Source organism: Urocitellus parryii, chromosome 3, assembly GCF_045843805.1.
Source record: "Urocitellus parryii isolate mUroPar1 chromosome 3, mUroPar1.hap1, whole genome shotgun sequence".
Taxonomy (NCBI): Eukaryota; Metazoa; Chordata; class Mammalia; order Rodentia; family Sciuridae; genus Urocitellus; species Urocitellus parryii.
Window position 1 is genome coordinate 95,232,599 of NC_135533.1, and position 17,954 is coordinate 95,250,552.

General features: G+C 38.4%; 1 protein-coding gene and 1 pseudogene across 9 annotated transcripts in view; both read right to left on the reverse strand.

Moving 5' to 3' along the window:
• The window catches only part of Amph (amphiphysin), a 214,772-nt gene that overhangs the window by 109,199 nt on the left and 87,619 nt on the right, over nucleotides 1-17,954 (reverse strand). For 8 of the 9 annotated variants that reach the window (XM_026387623.2, XM_077796789.1, XM_077796790.1 and 5 more), the window contains exon 2: nucleotides 4,875-4,955. In XM_026387623.2, coding sequence (XP_026243408.2) covers nucleotides 4,875-4,955 — 81 coding nt within the window. Of the gene's footprint in view, nucleotides 1-4,870; nucleotides 4,956-17,954 lie in introns of all 9 variants that reach the window. The other variant, XM_077796787.1, reaches the window with a different exon arrangement.
• Nucleotides 7,542-8,334, reverse strand: LOC113181955 (dehydrogenase/reductase SDR family member 7B pseudogene; annotated as a pseudogene).

Consider the following 17,954-nt stretch of genomic DNA (forward strand, 5'->3'; position numbering starts at 1 on the left):
ATTTACATGCTCTTAAAAATCTTTTATTCTGAAGGTTTTAAAAATTTTAATCATAAATATATGGTTCTAAATAAACTCTCATAAAACTCTCTCCAAAAATAACACAGCATGCATCTCTTTGATCTCAGATATAAAAATATACTCTAGGAACACACTCAAAATTATAATTATTGCTGTTAGTCAATTTTAGAAAGGATTTGTTAAACTTCCATGAAAAGCCCTGGGTCCTATGAAGATAAAAAAAATGAAAACAACAAGACAAGCTGCCTGTCCCAGGAGGATCAACTCAGAGTAAGGAGAAGACCTGACCCAGCCTTCAATCACTGTAGCAGCCTAATAACTTTAGTCACTGGTCCTGAATTCTCACAGGTTGAGAGGATGCCAAGGTCACAACATTTCCTAGTTTGTATAGGTTGAGCATTCCTATTCCAAACATCCAAAATCTGAAATGCTCTGAAATCTGAAACTTTTTGAGTAATGATATAATACTCAACATTTTTTTAAATCTAGGTGCCTTTTGGATATTAAATATTCAGATTAATGATGCTCAAATGGTAATGTCTAATTAATACCACAAAATCCAAAAATCTCTGAAAGATGGTCCCAAACATTTTGGATAAGGAACACTCAACTTGAAAGAAACCAAAGTCAGGCCATTGCTTAGGAGGGGGCACAGAAAGAAACAGCAGGACAATACTAATCTATTGTTTCAAAAATGAAATGGAAAGCTACTGATACAGGAAAAGCAGAATCAAGTCCTGATCTTAGGCCCAGTCTGAATTAGGGTGCTCACATCCACACTGACTATGATGCGATCCAATATTTGGTTATCTGAGCCCAGGCAGTCATGATGTATTTTGTTATTATAATTAGCACACCTGCCAAAACCGTGGAGTCTTCCTGGGCAAGTTCATTGACAGGAAGGAAAGAGAAGCCAACAGCCTTCCTTCCCTTGTAAAACCTTTTCCCTGTTCACTAACAGATCATTGGCAGGCAGCAAGATGCACTGATAGTAGCTGGTGTTCACACAAATCAAATTTGCTACTTATCAGCAGCTCTGATAAGAGGTAAAATGGAATAAAAATGCCTCTGGGGAGGAAGCACTAAAATCAGATTTGTTTTCTTCCTTGTGGATTTTTATAATCCCTGCTTTCCATAGCTCTCATCATGGAAAATTTTGAGTTCTTTATAGAGGAGTTCACTCTGCTTTCCTTTGTTAAACCCTCCCTTTCCCCCTGCCTCACTCTCCTAATTAATTGTTTACAATATCTGGGCCACAAAATCTATGACAATGCAAGTCCAATGGACCACCAGGGTGGTCTGTGCAGACTCTTCACCCACCTCTCACTCTCACACAAACCATCTTTTAGAAAAACAGGTCTGGGATCAGAAAGGAAGTTTGAGGTTAGAATAAAAAAAAAAGAGTAAGCTCATCACCAGAGTTGAAATATAGGACATTCTGCCACCTTCATTTCCAACATAAGCATGCAAGGAATATACCAGCAATTGCAAGGACCCTTATGATTTTATAAAAGGGAATTTAGAAGCAAGATCACCAAGTCCCAAAATGTTTGAATACTTTCTAAAACATTCTGGAATGGTTTACTTTTAATTAAACACTGGTGGACTGTGGTCAGATGACTATAATATAATGCACAAACTCAAATATGCTTCAATTCATACTGTTAATAGTATCTTTTGAGATTTAGAAAAAAATAAATATTCATCAAATGTGGAATCTAAATTTCCTGCATTAGCTAATTCCTTTAAAGTATGGATCCTTGAGATAATCAGTCACCATATTGACATTTAAGAATGGCATTAACACTAAGAATAATAGATGTTGTAGAGGTAGTTACAATCTTGAAAGATCTTTCTTCCTAAGTCATGTTGTACATAAGCACCACACTTTTTCAGCATAGGCAACAGATGTAAATTGGTCACGAAAACATATTGCAGGTAAATTTTTTTTCTCTCCATAAAAAATAAAAAAATTTCAACCTTCAGCTATATTTCTCAACATTTGTTTCCACTGAAAATTAATAAATCCCTCTCCTCTCCTTCAACTGTCTTCCTTTACTTTCTCCTTCTCTTCTTCTAACTCCTCTACAATGACTACAAACTTACCCTCTGGTTAGTAACAACAATTAAAAATCACCAAAATCAGATATAGAAATGGAAGATATTTTATGCAAAAATATCTTCCAAGTGAACCAAAGGGGGCCATGAGTCTTCTTGAGAAATAACACTTTTCACATTTCCAGTTTATTTCCTTCACTCTTATAAAATAGAATTGCTTTTTTAAAAATTTCCCCAAATTTTGAGGTTTTACCCAGGTTTTAAAATCTGCTAAAATTCTTGAGAGAACTAAGGTATAGCTTCCTAGAGTGATTATATGCTATTTGCCCCATAACATTTGAAAAAATGTATATAGTGATAGGAAACAGATGGCAGAATGGCACTATAAAGCCACCCATGCTGCTCTCCTGGTGGCACAGATCATTTAACCAATATAACTGATGGTTTAATCAACCTAACTTTTCTCTAGTACTTGAGACAAAAACAATCCTTATCTGGTTCAGTCAGGAAAGTCAAAAATTAGCAATAAAAATCGATTGAAATCAGAAAATTCAAACTGCTTCCTAGACATGAATGTATTACTGAACTGATATTTCCCAAGTTAGCCTTCTGGGATGTCAACTGCCTCAAAATGTCATTAAAGTGACAAAGAAAAAATGCTAGGGCAAAGAACTAATTAGCTCCACAGGGATACATCAGTCATGAAGTCTAGGTTTCAAAGAGTAGATTATCAATTGTTAAGCAGGGAAAACTATAAACAGGAGTCACTTCTTCAATATAAACCCAATCTTTTAAAGCAGACATTTGGGATTGCCCTGCAAAGCAGTGGGGTATTGATTGACAGGTTTTCCTGCAGTCTAAGACAAAGATCTGTATGAGTGATACCTATGTACAGGAGAAGATGTGTGAGGGTTAACCAGAAAATGGCAGAAATTGATGCACAGATGGTTCTCCTTGGGAAGACTAGGAGACAACTAATTCTATGGGCCTACATCTAACATACCTCTAAGAATTCTCTTTTCCACCTCCATCAGTCCATAGGAGTCTATAATATTCAGTAATTTGGATGTGATCAATTGTTCCCTGATCCTCTTTTTTTCCAACTTTCCCCCTTCCCCTTTCTTTTCTCATTTTTAGATAGAATAAGATCCCTACTCTTCATGGTAAGTTGAGTACTTATCTGCTGAGACATTCAGAAATGTGTTCTAGCAGATCTGCATGGTCTCCATGGTCCTTCTGATCTACGTGGCCCTACACCTGCTGGATTTTATAACACCTCTCAGTGAGGAAAAGAAATAGCATGTGTCCAGTGAGAAAAACAACAGAAACACTGATACATATAGGGAAGAAAGGAACCTCCAAGATCAGGGATTTTTATGCAGGAACAAAGGAGGCAAAATAAAAATAGATGATTTTTCCATTACTGCTGTCATCCAAAGGCCATAATTTTCTTTGTGAACACTGGTAACTCCAATAATAGCAGGAAATTAGTCAATGTTCTTACATTGGCCCTCTGTCCCCATTTTCCAGAATCTATGGGCCTTGCCTTCTTCCTACCCTGCTTCTAGTATGAAACCTAAATCCCAGAAAGTTTCAAACATCAATCCAGATCAAACATCCCTCTAAAGAGTGATATGTTAGCCAATTCTCAATTGACCAAGTCTTGTCAATAAAAACAGGTCATTTGAAAAGTAGTTTGTAGTTTTCCATATATGTTAAACACACACCTGTCCATAAAAGGAGCAAACATCACACACACACACACACACACACACACACACACACACACACAGTCTGAACCTTTGTTTTTTTATATCACCTCATCTAAGGAATCTTCTTAGGCATTTTTCTTAGTTACACACCCCATGAAATCTTAATAACATAGATGTACTATGCATTTATGTATCTAATGTATGTTTATCTATTTTAAGCATTAAAAGAGTGAGACCTTTCTTGGACCCACCAAGAACCAAGTTCCATCCATTGTGAGAAGTGTAATCCCTCACAATAATGCATGATGTTGAAGCATGCAACAATTGAAATCATTTTGCCAGAAATATTTACTGCCTCTCTAATATTGGGTGGAATAGAAATGATCAAAACAACATCTTTCCTTTAGATCAGTCACTTGGGACAGAAGAGGTCCAGAACAGCAAAATCTTTGTCTCCTGCTCTTCCAAGTCCCCAAACTCCCTGCAGTGCTTACTCCCTTTTCTTCTACAAAAGAGTCTCCACAATGAAAAAGTCAATTCCAACTCCATTGTTCTTTCTCCATTTCAATTTTTTTTAATTTTAAATTGTATTAGTCCATCTTCCACTATCAATAAAACAAGACAACAGACTGATGAGTTATAAAGAAGTTTATTTTGGCTCATGGTTCTGAAGGCACATGGTTGAGGGGCTACATCTGGAGATGGCCTCTTTGCTGGCAGTCTTGAGGCAGAGCAAGGCTTCACACGACAAAAGACATGGAGTGTGTGTGTGTGTGTGTGTGTGTGTGTGTGTGTGTGTGTCTTCTGGTCTCTGCCTCCTCTTCTTATAAAGGCCCTATGATGCAGACTTGAGACTCCACCCTGATGACCTTATCTAATCCTAATCACCTCCCAGAGATCCAGAGACCCCCCCCCAACACTATAGTAAGGCTGTTTCCACCCCCTAAACACCTTACTATGGAAATTAAATCTCAACACATGAACCTTGGTGGGCCCTAAGTCCTATCCAAACCATAGTATGTACTAAAATACATACACTGTTAAAACCATCTCCCACTCCAGAAATGAGATTAACAGACTCACCTCTTGCCGTTTGAAGTTCTGGACATACTCTTCAAACTGTTCATCTTTTGTCTCATCAGCTTTCCCCAGCTTCTGGAGGACCTATTGTGAATAAAGCAAAATGTTTGGGTACAGTGATATTTTCAGAGGAAGCTGTGTTTTCAGTGAACAGGCTGAACAAAGCTGCTGCTTTGCAGTAAGGAGTCTGAGGAGAATCCTCCCTCAACACTGTTAGTTTTCCTGTTCTGAAAGCATCTTGGCTTGGTGACTTTGTAGTTGAACAGACATGGATTTTAATCACAGATCCACCACCCACAAGCTGTGTGATTTTGTACAATGGTCATGCTACATTGCATTTTTTTTAATTATAGATCTGTTTCCTCCAGGAGGCTGTGCATGACTTAAAGAGAGAAGCAATGCCTTTCTTGTTTATTGGCCCAAAGCATCTGACACAAAGCTTAATACATAATATGTATTCAATTATTTGTTAATCAATGAAGCAAAGCTATTTGACTGAAGTATTCTTCTATTTCCTAGGAATAGTGTGAAGTTCTCCCCAGGTATATTCTGATGCTCCCCTCAATTCAATAAATACTCAAAGAGGTCATGGAACACACAGGCCTCATGCTAAACACTGATCAGTGAGAAATACAAAGACAAATAAGAAAAGCCCCAGCACTGAACCCTAAAAAAATGTGTATACAGACAAGGCACATCCATAAATAAGAGATGGAATATGATGTGTTAATAGCAATATAAGCAGTTGCATAAGTGTTATTAGCAATCAATAGTCCTTGGAGTTGATGTCTTTAGGGAATGCTTTCTAGAAGTTATTTACATTGTGCTGAGAAATTTGACAGAGCTCTTTCCAGCCAAGGAAGTGGCCCAAGGGAAAATCACAGCAAAAAACATTACATATCATGAGACTGGGCATGAATAGTCCTGCTTGCCTAAAGCACAAGGCAGGGTACCCGGAAAAGCAGAAAGTCTCCTGAGGACAGAGCAGAAGGATCCAGACGGTCATGATTGGGTTCACTGTTCAATCCTGAATATTCCCTCATCTTGTACCCAAAACATCAACTAACTCAAGAAAATAAAACTGTAAACATTGCCTTCTAGAAATATATCCCCCATGGCATTAACAAACATCCTTTTAAAAAATAAACAAATGAGCATTAAAATATATATATATGATGTAAACCATATTCTTGACTAGGTTTTGCAACATTATGCTACTATTTCCCCAAATTGAACCTAGAGCCTTATGCAAACTGAGAAATATTGAAGTGGCCCTTTAAAGCAAGGACAGAGTGAGAAAGTCATCTAAAACTTGGAAAGTGAACAGTGAACAGTGAACTCTGGTGGTTCTTCAGGGCTATGCTTACACGTAGTTTGCACTTTCAATTGGCTTCCACTGGACCATGCTGTTTCACAACTCCACAAGGATGGAAGTTGACTTGAAGAATTTGATCCAGCAGAAAGGCAAATATTTTCTATCCAAGGGACAAGATTCCAAAGGTGATGGTTTATGTCAATGACTAGTTTTGTATCTAACCTGGCAATCATATTCTGAAATTCCTTTATTAAATAGCCTGTAAGTACCTAGCTCCTCGGTATGCTCTGAACACGTTTAATTATCTTACTGGATACTGCATTAATTAATGAACTGAATAAAATTTTCAATCTAGTTTATATGTTTTTTTCATATGCTAGTAGATTTTTATTCCAACTTGGGGAAGTCTATATTGGACCTACCATTTCAACTTCACTCTCATTAATAGGAAAAAGTTCTCCCTAAATGAAGTGACTCGTTCAAGAACTTCAACTGTGTACTTTTAATAAATCAAAGGTGGATCCTGGCTTTCTTTCTGGCTATAATCCCTCCACCTGGAAACCAGCTGCTGCTTCAACTCTATGCTCACCAGGCCAGTCTCTTTCCTAGAGGATGTCTAGGGCCATGCAAGGGTCTCCCTCTGCTTGCTGCCTCTTTAGAAAATTCATCTGCTTTGAATTGTGCCTGACATCCTCCAAGACTGTAGTTAGAGTCAGCTGGAACACAAGGAATACCTTTTGGTGCTAAAGCCAAGATCACTTGGATGTGCCAAATAACCCATCACTCACTAGCCCACCATTTTCTATGTTGAATGGGCTATCACAGGATCCTGGAAAGGGATATGAATAATGATTTCCTAAAAATACAACCTTCTCTCCCAAGTGCTGGGGGTTTTCTCTGCCAAAGCAAATGGGTTAGGTGGTCTTGGATACATCAACCGCGAGAACAACTGGGTCAAATAATGTTACGACATCTGATTCCAAGGCAGACATTTTCTAGGAGTCATCAAGGCTGGAATTCAAAGGACTCAGTGTTCTTCTAGTCACTGAGGTTTATGACTCTTACTGTTCCTATCATTTATTTCATATTTTTAGAGTTGAAACACATCTCCATATTTATTCCTTAAGTGCTTATCCCTCACCCCTAGCTCATTGCCTGTTTGGTTCCTATTCTCCATCTGCAGGGGCTGCACTATGGGCCTGCAGGAGAAATGTTTCTTCAGTCTTTTCCACCTGGAGGGCAAATTGCCACTAAAGTCTCAAGCACAGCTGTCCCTTGTAGAGCAATCAAGCCTGGGGAGGTGTTGATTCTCAATCTAACTCAAACTGGTTGGAGCTACTAGCTCTGGGCCAGGATTAGGAATTCTTAGATTTTCTCTCCTTTTTGGCTATGATGCTGAACAAGATCCCAGGAGCCAGAGTTTGAAGATAAATGGCCAAAAGGAAGGTAGCAAAATCTTCTTCCCCACAGCAGCAAGAACATCGTGGGCCACCTCTACAGGGCTTTGGCCCTGCGCTGTGTTCTTGTCAATAGCTCCGTATCTGGACCCATCCGTGGTAATGATATTTGCAGAGAGGTTGATATAGATGTAGCCAGGGCTGATTGCAGTCTCCTGAATCTCATCCTGTTCCATCTCAGTACGAAAACAGTCAAAGAAGGCCTGGGTTGCATGCTTGGAGGCTGCATATGCTGATCGAAAAGAAATGCTGATTTTGCCCTAATGGTAATGATGTGGCCTTGCCTCCTCTCGATCATGGAGGGCAGGAGTGCTTTTGTTAGAGAGCAATAGGGCCAAAGTAATTTGTCTCCATGACTCTCTTCAACATCCACTGTGGTGTCTGTGATGGTCCCTCGGTAGCTGATCCCAGCATTGTTGATGAGTATGTCTACATAGCCAAAGCACTGCAGGATCTTAGCTGCCACAGCAACAATAGTCCCAGTGTCTGCAAGGTCGAAGGTCACTGTGTAAGGCTTGTACATCTGCTCCTGGAAGGTATGAGAAGCAGTGAGCTCTCTGGTGAGTTCTTTGAGGGCCTCTACATTCTGGCCACAGAGCACCAGCTTAGCTCCATGGAAGGCTCTGGCACATTCTGGTTGCTGGAGAGCCCATAGTCTTTTGATTTCATGTTCTGGCCTCTGAAGGGACATAAACTCAGAGATCTAGTTAATATTAATTTTGTCTTTAATGATACTTTAAAAACAGATTCAAGGGGCTGGGATCATGGCTCAGTGGTAGAGTACTTGCCTCACACATGTCCTCACACTGGGTTCAATTCTCAGCATAAATAAATGAATAAAATAAAGGTCCATCAACAACCACAAAAAAAAAAGATTAAAAAGATTAAAAAACAGGTTCAACTTAGAAGTGTTACATGAAAAAAATTAAGAGGCAAAAGTTTAAAGCCTTTAATAGGTTACAATTAAATAAACAAAATGGTGATTTGTTGGGAAATAAAAATTGAAGTAGAATCTCGGGCTCTCTCCATATCAGCTTTAGCTCTCATTTTCTGCCTTTTTGGTGAGCACCTTGGACAATGAGACCTCAGCACCCTAGAGGCCTCTCTGTCTTTCAGGTCAGGCATGCAGGCCACTGCTCAGAGCACCTTACCTTAAGAGAAGTCCCCAGTTTGATTTTTGGCCCCTTCCCACACCTCCAGCTAAGGAGCTGCCCTCTTAGGAGCCTTGACATTGGCCGCTATCTTCTTTTTGTTTGGTGAAGCAGCACCATTCTTGTCCTTGATGACCGTTGGTTTTGAACTCTTTTTTCTTTTCTTTTTAGTAACAGGGATTGAACTCAGGGGCACTTAACCTCTGAGCCACATCCCCAGTCTCGCTGAGTTGCTTAGGGCCTCATTAAGTTGCTGAGATTGGCTTTGAACTTGTGATCCTCCTGCCTCAGCCTCCTGAGCCAATGGGATTACAGGTGCTCACCACTGCCTCCGGCTCAATTTTTTAAATTTGTTTTTAGATATACATGACAGTCGAGTATACACTGACATATTCCACATACATTGAATATAACTTATTCTACTTAGGATTCCATTCTTGATGTTGTACATGCTGTGGAGTTCTACTAGTGTTTCTACTAGTGTTTTCATATATGAACATAGAAGAGTTATGACTGATTTATTGAACTTGTACTATTATTTTGTTACTATTATTGTGACAAAGATAGGCAAAAAAAATTTCATAGTCCACACTTGCAAGAGAAGTAAAAATCAATTATTAGGTATTCTTGGCCTCCAATAAACCTCCATATTTTCATTCTAAGTATTATAACTCTAAGAAAGAAGAATCTGGCTTTATTGTTCCATTGTTCTATCCTCCTTTCTTTAAAAAAATGCTTTATTTTAAACCTATGTCTACCAAAGGACCTTCTACCATCCCCCCCCACACACCCACACACACAAAACTAAAGGTAATAGGAGAAAGGCACCTACATTTAACACGTGGTTTTTACCCCTAGTTCTCAAAGTCCACTAATTCATACATGTTAGGATACTCAAGATGGTGTAAGTCACTGAGAAGCAGCAATTCCTCATCTGACAGCAGCAGTTCAAGGCCAAGGAAGATTGCAAACCTCTTCTGAGCAAGAAGTAGCAATCAAAATCTCAGTTCTACAAATTCATAGAGAGTGAATGGGTGCTGCAATCTCAGGGAGTGGGAGCACAAAGCTACAGATGTTTACTGAAATGCAGAAGGTGGGTGATTTACACACTCTTTGGTCCTCAAAAACTTTCTATATGGTACCTATTTTATCCATATGACAGCAGAGGCAATAGGTTCCCCCAGTTGGTTAGTGATCTATTAGAGACCCCCAGGAAATTTCCAGTTCTGAGGCCTGATGCCTCTGTCACCACTATGAATAAACTTTACCCTCTCATGGGAAGCACAGATAGACACACCATAAACATATTCTCATCTTCTCATTAAAGGACTTGAAGCCCACTGTACCCTGAGAAAAGCAGAGCTTACAGGCTGCATAACTACAATAGTGGATGGATCATTCACAGATCCCAACTTAAAATCTTCCATTTAGATCTCAAATTGTGGTCCCTCACTTTTCATGTTTCTAAAAATTGTACAGTATAAATAAAATAGCCAAACAACCACAAACACTGATCTTAGGTGTAAAGAGAGATAAAAGAATGATAACCAGATGATGTCATTGGCCCACATTTTCTCCTCTAAGGAAAATAATAAGGTATTCAGAACTCTTGAGTTAAAGCATACTGCAAATTTTTGTTGTTGTTGTTCCTTTTAGATACACATGACAGTATGTTTTGACATATTTTACAAACATGGAGTATATCTTATACTAATTAGGATCCCAGTCTTGCGGTTGTACATGATGTGGAGATTCACTGTGGCATATTCATATATGTACACAGGAAAGTTATGCTTGATCCATTCCACAGTCTTCCCTATTCCTATCCTCCTCTCTTCCCTTTATTCTCTTTAGTCTAAGCACACTGCATCTTGAGGCCAGTTGCCTCTGACAGCAGAAGCCACAGGGGAGATGGGAAAGTCATGGGACAGAGGGAAGAAGGGATCTGGCCTTTACTAGGAACTTTTTAAATGCCAGTAGTTACATCACCGAATTTGTGGACTTCATTTCAGCTGATTCTCACAACAGCTTGTCATCCCTAAGTTAGAGTTGAAGGAACTCAGACTCAGAGGAGGGACAATCTGCTCAAAACCGTTCATTTTGCTATTATCAAAATCCAGATTTAATCACATTCTTCCACCCATTCCCCATAGCATCCTCTGCACAGAGAGCAAATCCTCCTAACACAATCCTGAAATATCCTGGCTCATATGTTTTTCCCACCTAGATTCGAGTTATAATGTTATTAATAAGCCTAAGTATGAATTTATTTAACTAGTGTCCATATAGATCACTCTAAAAAGCACACTTTTTTAGGAAAAGAATTACACTAATATGTAGAAAATGATAGTTTTACTCCATTCTAAAAATAATTGTTCATAAAATATACTATTTCTTTTTTCCCAATCAATAATAAATGAAGATACAGTTTAAAATAAAATTGTATAGACTCACACATACATTAAAAAGTAATCAGAATTACTGAATTTCATTGCACAAACCAATATCATATATAGATAATAGGAGAGGTATCTTATTCTTCAGTGCAAATTTATTTTACAAAAGCTAGAGGGATCTACTAATATAAATATGAAAAGGGAATATAATCATTGTACCAAATAATAAGCTCCTGTTACTTGTATAAGTGTCCCCTTAAAAGATGGAAAAAATATACTGCATTTTTAAAAGAATTGGGCATTGCCACTAGGAAAGAATTGAGAGGCATAAGAAAAATAAAATTATATATATAGACAGATTTATAACATATACATATATGTGTTAATACAATAGGTTAAAAAGTTAATACTGATTATTTCTGCATAGTAAGATGATGATAAAGCTGATGATAATTTTCTTCTTTGTAATATTCTGTACTTTACACACTTTATTCAATGGTTATACATTGCTAAGGTGCTAAGAAAAAAATCATAAAGATAAACAGGAGTTTTTAACACTATCTTGTATATAAAATAATTATTTATTAGATTCTAGTATAATCAAAGGAATTTGTTAATAACTGATTAAACAACTCTCCTCAAAACATATTGATGAGTGAATCAATGTCAATTGAATGTAAGACTTCCAGAAGCAGCCATCAGGGGCTCACATTCAATTTAGCAGCTCATGTATGAGGAAAAGGTATCAGTAGTGTCTACTTTGTAATATTGGGTATAACTACCAAGGATATGTATGGAAATGCTGAGCTATAATGCCCAGCATATAGTTAATGCTCAATGAAGTGTACCTATTATTTGTATAGATATTATTATCTAACCTTATTGAATAATTTCCTCTATGGTGTAAGCTTATGTAGACAGAAAAATGGGGAAGAATACTGAAAATGTTATATGATAAGAATCAAGATCCACAAAGGATCTTATCTAACAAGATGAAATTCAACAGGGAGAAAAAGTAAGACAAAAATAAAATTGCATAAGTACCAAATTTATATATTTGACTTTCAACTAAAATGCAATGGGATGGATATTAGAAATGCAAGATTTCTGCCCTTAAGTAGGAAGAAGGAATGACTTTAGCAGATAATCAATATGAGTCAACAAAGTGATGTTGCTGCCAAGGCATCTAATATAATCTTGGGCTGCACTATTAAAGCTTAATAGCTGCCAGGAAAACAGTCCAGAAAGCTCTCTGAGGTGGACACATTGGTAAACACATAAATTCACAGACATATGGAGCCAAGTAAAAGAGAACCCCACAATGCAAAGAGAGTTGACATCATGTGATAAGAGGAATATTTAATATAATTTGGTATCTTATAGGGAGAAGAAAAGATCCAAGAGTACAGATAGATCCAGACATTTGAAGGACCATCATAAGCAAGAAGGATCAAACTTTTTCTGCCCAAAACCAAGATCAAGAACTAGCATCAGCAAGTAAAAGCTACATAAATAAATTAATTAATTAATTTAGTTTATACTAAAATTGTCATCATTGTCAACAACTTAAAAGTTGTTGACAGAGGTAATGAGTTTTTTCTAGAAGTTATTTGAGGCTAACCAATAGTTAGGGTGCTAGAGAAGAAATTTACTCATCACATAGGTGATAGACCACATCATACTTCAAATGCATTCTTTTTTCATGGCAGGGAGGGTTACCAGGGATTGAACTCAGGGGCACTTAACCGTTGAGCCACATCCCTAGACCTATTTTGTATTTTATTTAGAAACAGGATCTCACTGAGTTGCCTAGCACCTATTTCAAATGCACTGTAATCCCAGAACTTCATTTATCATATTAGACATTTTCCCTAGAGATGAAGACAAATCACAATGAGTAGCAGGCAGGGAAGAAAGCCTTTTCATACTTAAAAAAGACTGTGTGCCAGACATTGTGCAAAAGATTCCAGAAAAAGGTAAGATGCATTATCTAGGGCTACAATAGTGCGATGGTGTTGAGCACAGGGTGTGAGATGTGCAGCTGGAGTAGAGGAGGTTGGAGCAACAGGCAGAGGGCAGACTACAGAAACCTTAGCCGAAAGACTACGGACTTTAGATGTCTTGTACAGACCATGGAGAGTCAATGAAATATTTCCCTAGAGGAAGTCCCACCATTAGATCTGTGCTCCTTGGTAAAGATGCCAAGGACAAATTAGAAGAGAACAAGACTGAAATATTGAGACCAGTTAAAGAATTACTTAAATAACCCAGGCAATAAACAACAGAGCATGAGCTAAGAAACAAATAAGAGAAATATTTAAGAAATAAGATGTATATAGTACTTCATAGCTTATGAGAGAAAATGATAAAGGTCAGAAAAGAGCCAAGGTGACCTCAGATTTTTGCTGAGGTCATTGGTGGTTCCTTCAAACAAAACAGACATCATTTTGTACATCAAAGTTTCATATACCACTGTGGCATCCAGGTAGAGATATGGCAAACAGCTTAGAAGACCAAGGTTCTGAAAAAATATTCTCACCTATAGATATTTTTGGAAATCTCCAGAATAGAGCAGTGGTAAAGCTACTGGAGTATGTGAGAATATTCAGAGGAAATAAGTGTGGAAAAAAGAAGTGGACCAAAGAGTCCAAGAGAAACGTTATTTGATAATGGGCAGAACAAGAGAATCCTTGAGAGGAGATTAGAGAGCAAGAAATATGTTGGAATCAGAAGTAAATTCACAGAAACCAACGAAGGACACAATTTCACTGGCTACAGAGAAGTCATGCAAGATAAAGGCCAACGGAACTAAAAGTGTCTGTGAATTTAGGAACCAGGAAGACGCTGGGGACTGTGCTAAGAGCTATTTAATAGGACGGTAAAGTAAGAACACAGATCACTGTAGACTAACTAGGAGGTGAAAAATCAGAGCAAGTACTCTTCAGAATTTAAGGGCATGCAGAGTCCATGGAGAACTTCCTGAACTGAGTAAAGCTCAACCCCATTTCTAGGGAAGGAGGAACCAACCACAGAAAGAAGTAAGATACAGGATTGCACAATAAGAAAAAGCTCAAAAGGAGATGACAGTGCTGGGTGGGTTGTATGTCAGGGATAGAAGGATTTGTCTTGCTTAGGAAGAGGTACAACTATTTCTCAGAAAAGCAAGGAAGAATGAATGGGAAGGCAGAGAAGTTCACCTGTATAGAGGAAGGAATCTGAAGGAAGGAATACAAAGTAGATCTATCTTCCTTATGAGGTTAAAAAAAATAATAATCCACCAAGAAACAAGGGGTATCAGGTCATACAGCAAAGATCCCAGGGAGATGGGAATGGCTCATATTTAGAACTGACAAAGGTCAGGACCAGAAACACACAACAAGGCTTCTGAACAGAACTGAAGGCCCACCAGAGGCAGAAATCAGGGACGGTACAGATGCTCACATTTGAAGAGTTTTATGATTTTTCAATATAGGTGATAAGATACATCTGCTACATACCTTAAGACATCAAAGACACTGAAACTTAGAATTTAAGATGATTAAAAACATATTGTTTGCCTTGTTTAAGGTCACTAATATTTTGACAGTGTGTCGAAGGCTCAGATGACCTCTCCCATTCCTCCATTGGCTCTGTTGAAAACACCAACTCAGCCTGAATAGGAGGATAGCTATAAATTCCCATATCCAATATGCAGATTTTCACATTATAATACATCTTCCTCCTACAAGATAAAGCAAGAGAGTTCTGTGGCTCCTTTCTTTTGGTCTAGGACTTGGATCTTTTATTTCAAAGATAATTTTCATCTGCATTGACACCTCCCTATTGTGGAACAATAAGATTTTTGTTGTTTCTTTTGAGGCTACTGTTTATATATGCCAAACAATAATACTAAGATGAAAATGCTTCTCAAACTGTACTCGCTTTCAATAACATTCTGAAATATTCTCCTAGGACTGTGCTCTCATCCATCCTCTCATCCTCTCCAGGCTCAGAAGTCCCAGTCCTAAAAGACATCATGACACAGGCAAATAAAAAATTAAATAGGAAGGAAAAGCAAGAAGATAGCAACTTGGAATATTTTATCTTAAGCCCTGTTTTAGAGTCTCCTAAAGCAGTTAGTTTCTTGGCTTCAATTGCAAAGGACTGTCCCAATAATACAGATCTCACATTCTTTTCTATAGCAATTGCTCCTATATAAAGTGCCCCCAAAAAAGTCACTAAAACCTTGGAATTCTTTTATTTGGGCAGTTTTCCCATCCTGTATGGCTAAAATTTTGATCAAGTTTTAATTCTCCTAATGAGAATCAAATTTTGACTATCTCAAGTACTGAGAGAATAAATGCCTTCTCCTAACATTTTGTACTAGTGATGGAATAATGTTTTGGCAGCTTTTAAAAAAGTAGTTCCATTGTAAGTCAGAGGGAAAATTCAACATCTTCCATTGCACATGGAAATACCTTCTTTTAAAAGAAAAGATCAAAGCAAGGTCAAGCTATGGTAAAGTGTGACCCCAAGCAAGAAAACCAGTCCTATGATCAGATATGGGGAAGTTCATATGGGCATAGGATGCAGATTACAGAGAAGTTCAAGATGAAGGCCATGAGGAGCTTCAAAGGCAAACTTTTACTCATGACTTGATACTGTGACAAGAACAATGGTTAAAAGAACTTGGCAGGAGTGGCCCGTGGGATTCCTTTAATAGACTGTTGCAATGAGACGAAGATGAAGACCAGACAAGCATCCAACTCTGGGTGACTCATGCTTCTCTAAGACTCTAAAAGTTAAGAAGGGAATCATACAATTTAACTAGTCTTCTCTGAAGAGGGAGGCATTCCTTTCTCCACACTTTCTGTCTTATAAAAAAAAGGAAGAGAATATATCATTATGTTTACATTACCCACTGGATCCAGTCAACTATATAGGATGGCCCAGCTACCTTCTGGACAGGACATGGAGGCCCTCTATCCTGCCTACAGCCGAATGACTCACTCATTTCTTTGTCCACAAGTTCAACTATTCACCCGCTCGTCCAGAGAGCATTTATCTAGTGCTTGCTCTGACAGTCCCAGGTCCCATAACCTAGAACTGGAGGAAAAACCGTTAGAGGAAGTCGCTGCAGTGTAGCTACTAGTCCTAACACATCCTACTGGGCAAGTACCACACTGTTTCTCAAACTTCAGGGTACAGGTTGTTTGACCCCTTTCTGGGTGGATTGTATGACTTAAAGAAATGACTTTAAATGAATCACTAGAAAATCATCTTTTCACGTGGTCCATGAGCCTTTGAGGTCTTTACATTATCCTCTGGCTTATCTTTTGGGGGATAGATATTTAAACCACTTTGGCATCCACTCCTTATTCTGTCAGATTTCAGTACTATATTAGCCATCCTGGCATCAAAGCCTCTCAGGTTGACATGAGCCTTCCTACTAATTCTGGGGAATAATTTTGAGAGGGTGAGCAAGAATAGATAAAGCAGGGAATGTCCTGTTCCTGCTGAGTAGCTTTTAGACTGTAAAAATGTTTTTTCTGTCTCCTTTCAGCAGTTTCTAGACTGTAAAAATCAGAGAACAATTATACAAAAGAGAGAATCTGCATGTTTCAAAAATGAGTAGACTCAACCTAAGTAAGACAAGCGCAAGTGAGAATTAGAAAATTATGCAGGAAAGTATGCAGGCTCTAAAGAAGGCAGAGGTTAAGTGAGAAGGTCATTTATTGTCACTGTATTGACAGTAAATACCAGCCAGTTCTGCTTTCCAAGCACATATCTCCCTGATAAGGTATCATGTTCCAGAATTCTGCTCTTCTATCCTTCCTACTCCTTTAAAGTGAAGGACATCAGGTCCTCTGACTTTAAAAAAAAAAAAGGAGAGGGGGTGGACATCTTGGTACAAATGAAAAGACAGCATGATATTGATCTAGCAAAAATAAAGGGATTATGAGCCCTGGCTTCTGAGGCCCTCTTCTGTCTAGGTTGGATCACCATGTCTCAGAACTACTTTTCTATGAAACCTGATACCTCCAGTATCCAAGCCAGTGTACAGCAGGTACATCAAAATTCAGTGGAAGTTGCTATAGCATGTGGGCCATTCCTTGAAGTTCTAGGAAGAACCATGTCTTCCTTTGCAAGTGGCTCCCCTTCAAGGACACAGTGCTATCTTGGGTCAAGATTACATAGGATAGGGTAATACAAGGATCCTCCAGCCTTATTAGATTATTTAAATTAATCCACTTGCTTCTTAGCTAGGGGCAAGAGATTCCTCCACCAATCACTGGAGCAATCTTTGAGAGAAAACTCATGACTGCCAAAACAGCATCAAACTACTTTGTACAGAAGTTTCTCTAAACATTTATGGCCATTGTCTTAGTCAGCTATTTCACTGCTGTGACTAAAATATCTGACCAGAACAATTTTAAAGGAGGAAAAGATTATTTGAGGGTTCATGTATCGGAGGTCTTAGTCCATAGAAAGTTGGCTCCACTTCTTAGGGCTCAAGGTGAGACTGAATATCATGGCAGTAGAGTGCGGCAGAGGGAAGCAGCTCACATGGTGATCAGAAAAGCAGATAGAGCTCCACTCTCCAGATACAAAATATATACCCCATAGCCACGCCCCCAGTGAACCAATTTCTCCAGAAACACACCACCTGCCTCTAGTCCCCACTCAGTTAATCCCATCAAGGATCAGTTCGCTGATTAGTTTAAAAATATGACTCGCTCCTTTCTCCTCCAAACCTTCTTGCGTTGTCTCACACACGTGAGCTT